At 30.8% G+C, this 13,131-nt stretch overlaps 3 protein-coding genes across 4 annotated transcripts; 2 read left to right on the top strand and 1 right to left on the bottom strand.

The window, feature by feature from the left end:
* Positions 1-83: 83 nt before the first annotated feature.
* Positions 84-6,302, bottom strand: rictor (rapamycin-insensitive companion of Tor). The gene is made up of 9 exons (XM_015333741.2): positions 5,928-6,302; positions 5,786-5,833; positions 5,216-5,372; positions 1,939-5,124; positions 1,726-1,855; positions 1,284-1,651; positions 865-967; positions 678-785; positions 84-575 (listed from the first exon to the last, which is right to left on the bottom strand). The coding sequence occupies exons 1-9, from the start codon at positions 5,980-5,982 to the stop codon at positions 195-197; spliced, it is 4,536 nt and encodes a 1,511-aa protein (XP_015189227.2). The 5' UTR covers positions 5,983-6,302; the 3' UTR covers positions 84-194.
* Positions 6,303-6,976: 674 nt separating this feature from the next.
* Prosbeta1 (proteasome beta1 subunit) lies at positions 6,977-8,363 on the top strand. Its single transcript, XM_015333748.2, has 5 exons — positions 6,977-7,187; positions 7,409-7,476; positions 7,561-7,692; positions 7,767-8,041; positions 8,134-8,363. The coding sequence occupies exons 1-5, from the start codon at positions 7,095-7,097 to the stop codon at positions 8,259-8,261; spliced, it is 696 nt and encodes a 231-aa protein (XP_015189234.1). The 5' UTR covers positions 6,977-7,094; the 3' UTR covers positions 8,262-8,363.
* A 784-nt stretch (positions 8,364-9,147) lies between these two features.
* LOC107073203 (sodium-coupled monocarboxylate transporter 1) lies at positions 9,148-12,715 on the top strand. Of its 2 annotated transcripts, none has more exons than XM_015333747.2 (14): positions 9,148-9,804; positions 9,897-10,111; positions 10,196-10,247; positions 10,331-10,398; positions 10,470-10,624; positions 10,703-10,843; positions 10,911-11,019; positions 11,103-11,212; positions 11,299-11,485; positions 11,588-11,674; positions 11,751-11,839; positions 11,918-12,037; positions 12,126-12,315; positions 12,398-12,715. In XM_015333747.2, exons 1-14 carry the CDS (start codon positions 9,543-9,545, stop codon positions 12,473-12,475), a joined length of 1,863 nt encoding a protein of 620 aa, XP_015189233.2. In that variant the 5' UTR covers positions 9,148-9,542; the 3' UTR covers positions 12,476-12,715. The 2 variants fall into 2 exon arrangements, with proteins under 2 accessions (XP_015189233.2, XP_089026336.1); XM_089170210.1 differs by having other exon boundaries at positions 9,675-9,811.
* Positions 12,716-13,131: the final 416 nt, after the last annotated feature.

Genomic DNA, 13,131 nt, shown 5'->3' with positions numbered 1-13,131 from the left:
TTTCCTATACAGTTATAGTATCAATCTTAAAAATACCTTTCTTTCTTTTTATTGTTTTAAGGTAAAATAATATGCTTATACAATTTGATGCTGACTTCTGGCAGTGTAATTTATTTTATATATATATAATATATATATATATTTCAATATTATCTTTAATACAAAATGTACACGTGTGAGATTGAAGTCAAGGACTACTCAAGGCTTATGGCAGTGTTGATACTCGCTATTTTTAATAATCTTTCAGAACTTTTAGACAAGCGTATCCTTTCCTCAGGATTTAAAATTTCCGCAATAATTTTTTCATCACTACGTCGTTCGGATATTTGAAGAATTTCTTGGAGTTTATCATGTTGATTCATTGTGCATGTTTCACCTGCCGCTTCTTCTGTTACTATAGTTAATTGTCCAGCAGCTTGTATTTCGGAAAAAGTAACTCTTCCATTAACTTTACTTTCTGAAGGACCATGAGACGTTTGAGGACTAGTCTCGGATATAATAGGAACACATGATTGTAAAGGATTTTCTTCTGTACCAACGGGTAATTTTAATATGGTGACTGGTTCTGTATAAAGCTGTATTGCGATATAATTATTAACAAATTTTTAAATAATAACAATATATAATATGAAACAAATTTCTCTTTTGTAATATATGAAATTACATTTAATACATACCGCATCAAACGAAGAATCTAGAAATAATTCTTGTAAGAATCGTCGTGCTGGTATTCTATAAGAACTACTTCCTAATCGAGACGCTACGTCTGAGAATAAGCAAGCATCCTGTTGATTAAATTACAAGATCAATATATCTAGAACATAATTATCATTATTCTGAATGTGAACATTAGAAAAATATTACCTGGAATTTCTCAGGATACCTTTGCCTTAATCTAAGAAGTGTTTGTCTACTATGTCTGTACCAGACAGGATTTGCAAGTCGCTGTGTATGCCTAAGAATTTCCCTACTCACACAAAAAACATTAATTATATTATTGTAATAAAACAAGAAAGAAAAAAAATAGAAAGAATGAAAATTCATTGATTTTTAAGTATATGATTAAAGATAAATCATTTTCTTCATAAAAATGTTAAAGAGTCCTGCAAGATAACAAATTTTCGCGCATCAAATACAACAGAGAAGAAATATTACATATTTAATAGATTCTATTGCATTATATTGATAGACTGGTACCTTAAGCAATAAGAAAATTAGCTAATATTCTCATTCTTTTTAAAATAACAAGTATTAGAAATCCTGCAGAATATTATTATCCTTGCCTCCGTAGTTTTATATCTGCTTCTCCCATGAAAACCTTAGTGTTACTTTTTGCACGGTAACAGACAAGGCACACTCGACCATGTTCTGTGTCGGCATCACTTTCTGATCCAGATTCTTCATCTATTTCATTAGGACCTATTTCAGGTTTACTCGTATCATCAATTGTAGTAGTAACTACTGGTTGAAGTGGATCCGGAAAAAGAGTCGTGAGTTTCCTAGGAAGGCAAATACCCATATAAAATAGATTATCATTGTCATTTTCAAGAGGTGGTGGGGTATGTGTGAGTATATTATTCGTAATCCAGTTATGGGATGAATCGAATTCTGAAAGGCTCTGTAACGATAGTCGTCCATCTAAACTGTACATCTGTAATATGTATAATAAAATATATTTTTAAATAGAATAAGAATGACATAAAATGACTTTTTATAAATACTCACCTCTAAACTACTTTGAGAATAACTTGGCCTACGATAACGTTGTAAATTACGAAGACGGGCATACCCTTCTGCATCTTGTTGACTTAATCTTTGTATACTTGAAAGTGGACTCGGAGTTTCTCCTCTTTCTCTAATTACAAATAAGATACAAGTCGTTTATTAGAGGTTCAATAAAAAAAGAAAAAATGTATTGAAACAAAATTGATATTATACCTTCTTGCTTCTAAATCCGTAGCTGCACTCTCAGAGCGATTTCTAGTTCGACGAGCTGCTGGTTCAGGTAATTCAGGCTTACCATCACTAAGACTTCGATGATGCCTTTGAATAAGAACGGGACTTGGTAAGGGATAGCGGATAGTAGGTCGAATTATCGTCCAATGGTCTCCTCTTCTATGTCTTACACTTGGCCAATTGAAAGTCATCAGTACATCCGTGCCTGCACGGGTTGTAGCAATAAGACTTAAAGCATACATGGCCGTTGCTCTTATCGAATAATAAGGACATGTTTCAGCCATAGATGCAATCGTTTCTATAATTCCTGAATGATTTAATTGTTCAACTCCTGCAGCTGATGTTCCTATATGTCCCAATGCCCACAATGCAGATTTTGTTTTCAATATTTGTTTTTCTAAATTAATGGACTGATCATCACGAATCTCAAGATCACTTCTCCAACTTTTATCAGGAGTAGTACGTCTTGAATCATTTAAGCTTGTCTTCCTTCGTATTTCTATTAAATATTCACCTTTTGGTGGAGTTGATAAGTCAGATAATTCTATTGTTTCAGCATCTACAATTGTTTCTAGACGGTTTGGTTCAGCAAATTCCTCTATACATGACTCTTCTGACATAGTATAAGTATCATCCATGATTAAACGGCTACTTTTAGTACATCTTGAATTAGATTCCGAGTCTCTACTTCCTAAATCTATTTTAAATCTTTGAATTATTCGTGCATAATGTTGTATTACATTTCGACGGAGCAATAATTGCATTCCATAGTCATGCCGTACTATTTGACCTATAAAATGAGGTAAAATAAATATATTACGAGGCGTTATCAATTCGTTAGTTGTTCTTCTATGGTAACTTCCATTTTCGTTTCTTTGACGACGTGTTAAAGAGTCATGTATTTCACCTTCTACTAATCCTACATATCTCTCTGCAAAACCTCCTGGTCCAATCCATTTTTCTAATTCTTCTGAAGGTGATGGTAGAGACAAGAAACCTTCATGCAGAGAGTAAAGTCTTATTTTTAATAAGTACCCTTTATCTCCTAAATGTTGCAACCATTTATCCCAATTTCCTTTATTTTCTCCTTGACGTAATAAAATTTCTAAATATTCAGTTTCTTCGCATACTTCATGCAATACCTCTAATGCAGTCAGTGCTACAACCTTACTGGTATCCATTAATCTTTCTGTTAATAATGTTAACGCCCAATTGTATGCATCTAACATTCTTGCTCTGAGTATCAATCTTAGGAACTGTGTAGCATATAAACGTGTGCTCTCTAAAGATGCTTCAGCAATAATTTTATTCAGAACTTTTCTATTAGATCCTTCTCTCGAATAATCTAAACTTGAAACTATAAGTTTCACGTAACAGTCATGATTGGTGGCTAGAGCCAAGTCTTGTAATTTCTCTAATAAATTGAATCTTTTTAAAATAACGGTTCCTTTTGCAGAATGACTCAGTTGTCCTAAAAAGAGGAAATATTTCTGACAACAGGTTGTAGACATATGACGAGGTGAGAATAAGCAATCGTGTGCAGACTGTGCTGTACTGATACAAGAGATTTGTTCTGCAATATCCATAATCAGTTCATTTAATAATTTCATATTCTCAGGTTCTCGAAGCTCTAATAAAAAGTTGAGTAATTCGCAGCCTGCTAAAGTTGCTTCTCGTGCTAAAATAGCATTTGTTCCCAATTCCACTCTACTATATGCATTCGATGATGGTTTGAAATAACGAACGAGTCTTTTTATAAACAATCTATAATCAGAATCATGGAGTATTCTTATCGTATCTTCGCGGGAACGAAGGATTGATCTTACTACAGGCCAATTCCAAGCCAGCGCATCCTTAGAACTTAGGACTTGTGCATCCTTTAATAAAGGTGTAGTTGGAGATTCTCTACGTAGCCAATGTCTACTAGATGGTCGTTGGCGTCGTGGCAAAGTTGGTCTCAACCAAGTACCAGCTCGTAACATTCGATCAAGAAAGAGACTCGCAGGTGTCGATCGGCGACGCATCATTGTATGCATTCGTCCTAAGATTGTTACAGCGGCGAGCGCTTGATGTTTACCAGCACTTGCATGTTCCAATAAGTTTGGCAAAGGTGGTGTTAGATCACACACTTCTGAAGGTAGCAGAGAATGTGCTAGATGCAATAATGCTCCTAATAGTACTGCTGCACGTACAGAAATAAAAGTATCGGAAGAAACGATTGTTTCTGCAAGTGCTCTGTGTAATCCACATTCTAATAAAGCATACACTAGTAATGCTAAATGTATTTCTGTTATATTTGGCCAACAAGACGAAAGAGATGGTAATATAAACTTTCCTTCGGCTGCAACAAAACCTTCAGATAATTTCCACGAATCTCGTGTTCTGCCAGGATCAACTGCAGCCAATGCAACATCTGGTTCATCAGTCCATGTCGGCAAAGGTAAATCCAATAATTCATAAAGTAATTCCAAAACAGCTCCACGAACTTCAAGCTGTTCAACGTATAAGATATCTGCTATAGCTTTAAGGCCAGAATTATTGGTAGGACAACAAAAATGTAAAACACCTGGATAAGAGCGTAATATACTCAATAATGCCATCTTACTTGCTGCAAATTTTTGATCTCGTTCCTCTTTTGTTCTTTCTGAGCTTGAAGAATGTAGTTCACAATATGGTGCTGCGAAACATAAAAGGGAAACACTCCCTCTTGTATCAGGATTATTTAATAATTTTAACAAAACCCCCACGACGGATTCGACAATTGAAGGGCTTTGCCCAGTCATAGCTGCTCGTGCGAGAGCACTAACTCCTCCACAACTTATTAACAAATTTGAATTCAAGACTCCTAATTCGCAAAGAGTAGCTAAAAATACTCTGAATGCACGATCTCTTTCCTCTATGCCTCCATTAGTTAAACTTATAAGAGATCTGGCTAAGACAGGGCTGAAATGTTTAGGAGCTAAAGCTAAAATTCTTCTAACAAGTCTAAGAGCTTGAACTCTTTCCATTTCGTTTCGTAGATTAACATCCATACTACGTGCCACAAAATATGGGTATTGCAATTTATTAATAGCAATAACATCTTGTTCTTTCTTAAGCATATACCTTACAGCGCGTAGTGCTGCTGCACGTACTTGGGTTGCTTCATGTACAAGGCCTACGCGCATACTAAAAAAGAATCATTTTTAAAATGAAATAATATATAATCTAATAGTATGAAATTATAAAATTCTATTATCAACAAATTATGCATTCTTACCAACAAAATAGATCATCCATGGAGTAACCATAATCAGATAAATTATTTTCACTAATTAATTTAACAATAGCATTAAGATAAGCTAGCTTCTTTACACTTGGTACATTATGTCGTTGACACAAATTAGTTAAAACTTCTTTTACGTTTTCTTTTAGCCCTATAAAAATAATTTATAATTGTTATTAAATTATTTTTATTAAAAAATAAAAATGTTGCCTTATATGCATAAAGTAATCATTTCTTAATGTCATTTAAATTAATATTTTGATAAATAAATGCAATCTATATACAACGAATCTAAGTTTTCTAACGTAGTTCATAAATTTGAAATATGACGACGTAGCAAGTACGTAGTATTTTTAAATAAATGAACTATCATATATCAGTGTCATCAAAACAATTAGACTTAGAAATATTCTTCCCAATAACAAAAAAAAAAAAGATATTTCGTGTACATTAAAAGATATACTGCAAGTTACTCATCCATTTGATTTAAAAATAAGGCCTTATTTCCGTTGATTTACAAAATTCTACGAATCTACATATTATCTTTTAGGTTAAGTCTCTAACCTCTTGACAGATCGAGTTGCACACAACTGTCTTCGTTATCTCGCCGACCTATTAGAAGTAAAATTATAATTATTAAACTTATATTAAATTTATAATTGATTTTTCGATAATAAAAAAATCACACGTTAACATTTAAACGTACTTCGATTATATCTACTTGTACGTTGAGTCCAGATCAAATAACTAGAGATTGCCATTTCTTAGCCGGCTGCTACCCACGATCACTATTAACACTCTTCGTCCGACCGTTACCACGTGCCTTTTTCATGAAATATGTCATGCTCACGGCTTAACTCAACAAACGAAACACTTCAAGTACAATTTATTGATAAAAATCAATCAGTTGAATTCGAACTCGAGCAAAGTTTCTCTCTCACTCGAAAAATCTCGTTCGCACTATCGTTAATTCTCGCGACGTAGCAGTCACGTTAATTTCTCTCTTGCTAAAATTATAGATGTCTCAGTCGATTCGCAAAATTTTAACCTTATTCTCTATCTTGTGTAACAGCGTTACCAATCGGCAAATTTAGAGAACTATTTAATAATAAGGAAAATAATCATTTTATTTTATATCTATTTGTTTATATATATATATATATATATATATGATTTTCTTTTCTTTTTTTGAAATGACAAAAAAAAAATAAAAGACAGATTAATTAATAATCGAATACAATGATTTGACGAATTTCCTTCTTTTCGTTAAGAATAATCGAAGTGTGTCCTAGATATTCATATAAATCTCGACACAGATCAATGTTTTCTTTTCTTTTCCTTTCCTTTCCTTTCCTTTCCTTTCCTTTCTGTTTTTCTTTTTAATATGAGTTGCAACTTTTTTCTTATAACTTTGTTTCTTCCTATTTATTTATTTGGCTAAATATGTAATTATTAATTTTTTGTTAATTTGCAATATCGTAAATATAAACATTACAGTATTTTTACTTGCCATTATACAAGCATGCGACATTTTATACATTTCATTGTTAAATAATTCTAAATTGTTTAATTTTTAAATGAAAAAATTAATTATTTTTTACATAATGTTTAACAAAAAGTAGATGAGAAAGAGATAGAACAAAAAAATATAAAAAAACAACATATTTTTAATTATTTAAATGACGTGAAGTTGTATAGTGCGGCAAAAGTGATTTCGATTGTAAACTACATATCGATATATCGATTGTGTATGACATTGACATGCTCTAACTTTCAGTGCATATTACTTTTGTGAATCGAATACATTTTTGACAACAGTAGTGAAGGAGTTTAATAATTAACAATTAAATACTATTAAATAATATTTTAAAAAATGGCTTACGCAGTAGATAATATCGTTCATAATATGAGTCCGATGTCTGATAATTTAGTTCCAGATTGGCTAAATTCCGAACAAAGTACTGGTGTAAGTTAAAAAGTGTTGTTTTATTTAAAGGTTATAATGACAATGCATTTATAAAAATATTCTTAAATGTAAATGTAAATTTCATGGAATTTTCTATATTGTGCAACAACAAGTTATAATGATTACATTTACAATTGTTATTGTAATAAATGTTACATTTACAATAGTTACAGTTATAATTGTTGGTTAATTTTATATTACAATTATATTTCTGATTATAGACCTCTATAATGGCTATAGAATTTGACGGAGGTGTTGTCATAGGTGCAGATTCACGAGCTACTACAGGGTATTATGATTTTAATAAAAATGTTTTACACATTATGCTATTTACATTTTAAAGTTAACCATATTTTTAAACATTTCATTTCAGCTCATATATAAGCAACCGTTTTGCCGATAAGTTGACTAGAGTCACAGATTATATCTATTGCTGCCGTTCTGGTTCTTCTGCAGATACCCAAGCTATTGCAGATATTGTTGAATATCATTTAGGTCTGCACAGGTTAGAATATAATTTTTAATTTACATACATTCTATATTTTATATAATTTATAAATTTTTATTGAAATTATTTAGGATGGAGCTTGGCACACAACCCTTGGTAGAGACAGCTGCTAATGTATTTCGTGAAATGTGCTACAATTATAGAGATTCCTTGATGGCAGGAATTTTGGTAGCTGGATGGGACAATCAAAAAGGAGGACAAGTTTATAGCATTCCTCTAGGAGGTATGTGCGTTCGACAACCTATTGCTATTGGTGGATCAGGTTCTTCATATGTTTATGGCTATGTTGACGCACATTATAAACCAAATATGACTAAAGACGAATGTGTTACTTTGGTGCAAAATAGTGAGTATAACAAAATTTGAATATATTTTTTTTTTTTTTATAGATTTGGTTATGAATTTATTTAAATATGTGATACTAAAATATCTTTACAGCATTGGCGTTGGCTATGTCTCGTGACGGTAGCAGTGGTGGTATTATACGTCTTGGTGTAATTACAGATAAAGGAATTGAAAGAAAAGTGATAATGGGTGATAAATTACCTCAATTTTACGAGGGTTAAACATATTTCATTAATAACGAACTTTGAAATATATATATTTATCCTAACTAATGCATTATTCTAAGATTCAACATTTGTTAAATAAATATAGATTAAAGGATACTTCTTTTAATTACCTATGAAAGAAAAAGATAAATTTTATGACCTATTCGTTTATGTCACAAAGAATTATAAATATTTTTTTTGTGAAACAATCGATTAAAAGGTTTGTTAATACTTTTCAAAAATAATTGTCTTTTTATGAATGATTACTTTTAGTTATGCAACTCTGCGGTCCATCGATGTTATGACCTTCAAATGATATGGTGCTGTCGTAATAATTTCGATGTTACTGTACATTTACGATGCTTAATAACAGAAAATATAAACCTAACGATTAAAACTTTTTAAATATTATAGATATATAATTTGTATAGAAAGAAAATGAACCAAATAAACGTGGTTAGAGTTTCTTATTATGTTTCCAATAAGTTGAACTACGTTAGTCAAACAGCCTTGGGTGGCCGTGGACCGCAAAATTTAAATCATATTTAACCCGCGATTTCAAATCATTATGTTGTTTATTGTCGAATGAATATTTATAGCTCATTGTGTTAACTATTCTTTGATGTTGAAAACTTGTAACAGGAAGAATTGTGGGCCCCCCAATCTGACCGAATATATACCCGTACTACTACTACTAAATTTAGGTCGTATTATCCACTTGTGATACCCACGAATATAATACCCCCAGTCGTTTAAGCGTATGTACTTAATTCTCATTGTTCGCTTAACGAGAAAATTGTCGCAACGGCACAAACTTAATGTATGTAATAACGCCAAACCACACAAGAGCTTTTGGATTATTCTGGGGCTTGGAATACATGTTAGTACGTCTTTGCCAAAGGATGGATTAGGTTTCCTCCATAATTTGAAGTTTAGTGATTTGACAATGTTACAAGAATTCGGTTCACTTTATTGTCAATTGGTCAAACATTGTTTAGTTATTAATATTCAAGAATAATATCTAATCTTTTGTCAAGAAAATTAACAAATTTTGAAGACAATTGTAAAATTGATAATTCATCAGAAATATGAGTATTGTTATTTAATTAAAAATAATATTTATGAACAAAAAGTTGTTGTTAAAGTAAAAGGAGTACAATTTTGATCAAAATTAATGTAACTACGTATTAAAGATCATCTTTCTGTGAGTAAAAAAAAAAGAAAAGAAATTTATTGGAGCGCGCAGAAATATCAAAAGGACGTTATTAAACTATATAAATACTGTCCTGATAAAAGATGACTTCGGAGGACAGTTCGGATGAACTGTTGACAAAATGGGTTCAAGAAATCCCGACAGTTCAAGAAATTAACAAGTCCATGCAAACCTTTGCTATTCCGGATTATACCGTTTTCGTCTTAATGCTTTCAGCTTCTGCTTTCGTTGGTATTTATTTTGGTTTCGTAAAAAAGATTTCAGGAGAGGATGAATATTTGGTCGGCGGTAGAAACATGAAAGCATTTCCAATTGGTTTGAGTTTAATAGCCAGTTTTATATCAGGTAGAATGTTAGCAAGAATTTTTCTTTCTAAATTATCATCTATACTATGTCAATGTTGTTAATTATAATAGTATATGGGTATTGTTTGTTAGGTATATCTTTATTGAGTATACCAACTGAGGTTTATGTTTATGGTACTAGTTATCTTTTCATTTCTTTTGGATTGATTTTTACTGGCCTTATCATGTCAAAAATATTTCTACCTGTTTATCATGATTTAAAACTCACTAGCACGTACGAGTATCTTGAAAGACGTTTCGATAAAAGAACACGATTATTAGGATCTATCCTCTTTTCCATCAGTATGGTGAGTAATTTGTATAAACGTAAGAGACCTTTCTATGTTATCCTGACAATAACTGTTTAATACTTGCATATTGAAATTATACAGATAGTCTATCTACCCATTGTTATCTATGTACCAGCATTAGCTTTTAATCAAGGTGCGTGTAATCATCAATTAAAATGCTTGAATAAGAAATACTTTACTAACAAAGCAAATATTTTATTAATTAATCATTTTTAGTGACTGGAATTAATGTCCATATCATCACACCTTTTGTATGCATCATCTGTATTTTTTATACTTGTATGGTAAGAATCTATATCTTTTCGTTGTTGAGAATTTGGTTCATTTAGATTATGTTTAGGATTGTTATTTGTAGGGTGGATTAAAAGCAGTGGTCTGGGCTGATTTTATTCAAGCTTTCGTAATGTTTGGATCGATGCTTTTGATCGTGATCAAAGGCACTTCAGATGTAAATGGATTATCGGTTGTATTAGAAAGAAATCGGGATTCTGATAGACTCGAATTTCCAGCGTTTGTATATTGACATTTCAAATTTTATAAAGCTCTCTATATCTATCAAATATTTTTATTTTATATCAAACAAAATAGTTTAGATTGGAGTCCTATGACGAGACATACAGTTTGGTCGCTTATAATTGGAGGATTTGTTCAATGGTTGCAATCTTTGGCAAACAGTCAAAGCATAATTCAACTTTTTCTCGCACTACCTACTTTGCAAACGGCTAGAAGGTAGTTGAAACATTTTTAATTATTAAATAATTGTGTATAGAACAAAGAGCCACTTGTTGGTTTTTAGGGCACTCTGGTGTTTTATTATTGGAGTTTCGTTAATCGTGGGAACGTGTGGATATGCAGGATTGTTAATATATGCTTGGTATTATAAATGTGATCCTCTGACCACGAAAGTAATTCAATTAATATTATTTTTATTATTTTTATTATTTTATTAAATATCTTTAGAGATAATTTGTTGATCGATCAATTATAGTTGGCTGGTACAAAGGATCAACTTTTACCTCTTTTAGTTATGAACATTTTGGGAGATTATCCTGGATTACCTGGTTTATTTGTTGCTGGAGTATTCAGTGCTGCTCTCAGGTATTACATACATTTGATGATTGATAATATAAATTAGAAATAAATTAAATATCTTAGCAGTAATCATCTGTTCCAATAATTTATAGTTCTTTATCAACTGGTTTGAACTCTATGGCAGCGGTCGTATTAGAAGACTTTATTAAACCATTTCGTAAAACAGGATTCACTCCTAGAATCACTGATATTATTATAAAATGTATAATTATTATCACAGGAATAATTTGTGTGGCTCTTGCTTTTGTCGTCGAAAAAACTGGATCGCATGTTTTGCAGGTAAAAGATCAATGAAAACGATACTTGATATATCTTTTGATAAAAATATTTCAAGTAATTCAGAAGTGTGATCTAACTTTGCTTTTTTAATTCACGATAAAGTTAACTGTCAGTCTAAATTCTATCACAAATGGTCCATCTCTTGGTATTTTTACTATGGGGGTTCTAATGCCTTGGGTAAATGCAAAGGTATTTCTGATATTGTTTTTATAATATTTCTTGAAAGTACAGTTTATTTATTTCATTAGTTTATAATAATTGTTAGGGTGCTCTCATTGGTGGTTTAGCTGGTTGTGGTTTTATGAGTTGGATCACTCTAACAGCTCAAACAGCTATAGCTACTGGAAGAATGAAGTGAGTAATTTAAAAAATGTAATTAGAAACGAACGAAGAACATTTTTATAATTCGATTTAATATCTATTTTTAAATAGATTCGATGAAAAACCTGTTAGCATTGAAGAATGTACGTATTCATTTCCTCAAGTAGAAAATCTCTTTTTATTTACACCTTCTGAAACAATATTGAACGAAGAAGACAAGAATTTATTTCCGTATGTAATCCATTTTATGTAAAAATTTGTATTATAAACAATCCATTATGGATGATTAATTTATCTTACAATTATTATATATAACCAGGGAGCTATCGGCATTGTATCGTATCAGTTATTTATGGTATACCGTAATTGGTACTTTGGTTACCTTGAGTATTGGTCTCATAGTAAGTATTATTTCTTCCGAGGACGTTAACAAATTAGATCCTATGTTATTAGCTCCATTCATAAGAAAGTTCCTGAGATCTTCTAACAAAGATTTACAACAAACACAGGTGATCAATTACGAAGATACTTTTAATTTAGAAAATCAAAGATTTTGATGTAATTATATCTTCTTTTTTTTTCTTTCAACAGAATACAAAAACCAATCTCAAAGTTGAAGAACAAGTGGATACTGAAGATGATAAAATATTGGCAGTGTCATCGATATGAACAATGATTTAGTTATTTAAGATTTATTTACAAAAGAAATTTTATATTTTAATTTTTATTATTTTTTTATACAAAATTATGCTATACACATATATATATATATATTTATCTCGTTGTATGTACGATCTTATTACGAAATATTTGTTTTTGATGATGATTTGTTTTTGAAATGAATTTGAACTCTAGATGACGGATGATTTATAATTGTATATTTAAAAATACATTTAAATTTTGCTTAAAGTGTTTGCATAAACATAACATATGTGAAATCTTCACGATAAACTTCATTATTTATTAATCTATATTCTATAATTATTATTTTTTTTCTTTTTTTGTTTGCGTATCACACGTATAGGTATACATTATTTATTAAATCTTACAAAATATTTTAATTTATCATTTTTTTTCTTCTTTTCATTTCTTCATTTTTTTTTCTTCAGTATGAGATAATAGAATGATTGTAACGGATCTTTTTCTACTCGTAGAAAAAGATTTATCTATGAATTGTCATCGAAAAAAGAGTACACACTATTACATACATTATTACAATAAAAAGGATTATATAAACAATAATTATATAATATCAAAAGGAAAAAATGTATTTTTCCTCCTTAACGAAAAGTAAAGACACTTTAAAGGCATACATAATTCTAGAT

Source organism: Polistes dominula, unplaced genomic scaffold (genome assembly GCF_049000335.1).
Source record: "Polistes dominula isolate Pdom_NZ unplaced genomic scaffold, Pdom_raw_medaka contig_15, whole genome shotgun sequence".
Classification (NCBI taxonomy): Eukaryota; Metazoa; Arthropoda; class Insecta; order Hymenoptera; family Vespidae; genus Polistes; species Polistes dominula.
This window is presented reverse-complemented; position numbering and strand designations above follow the sequence as displayed.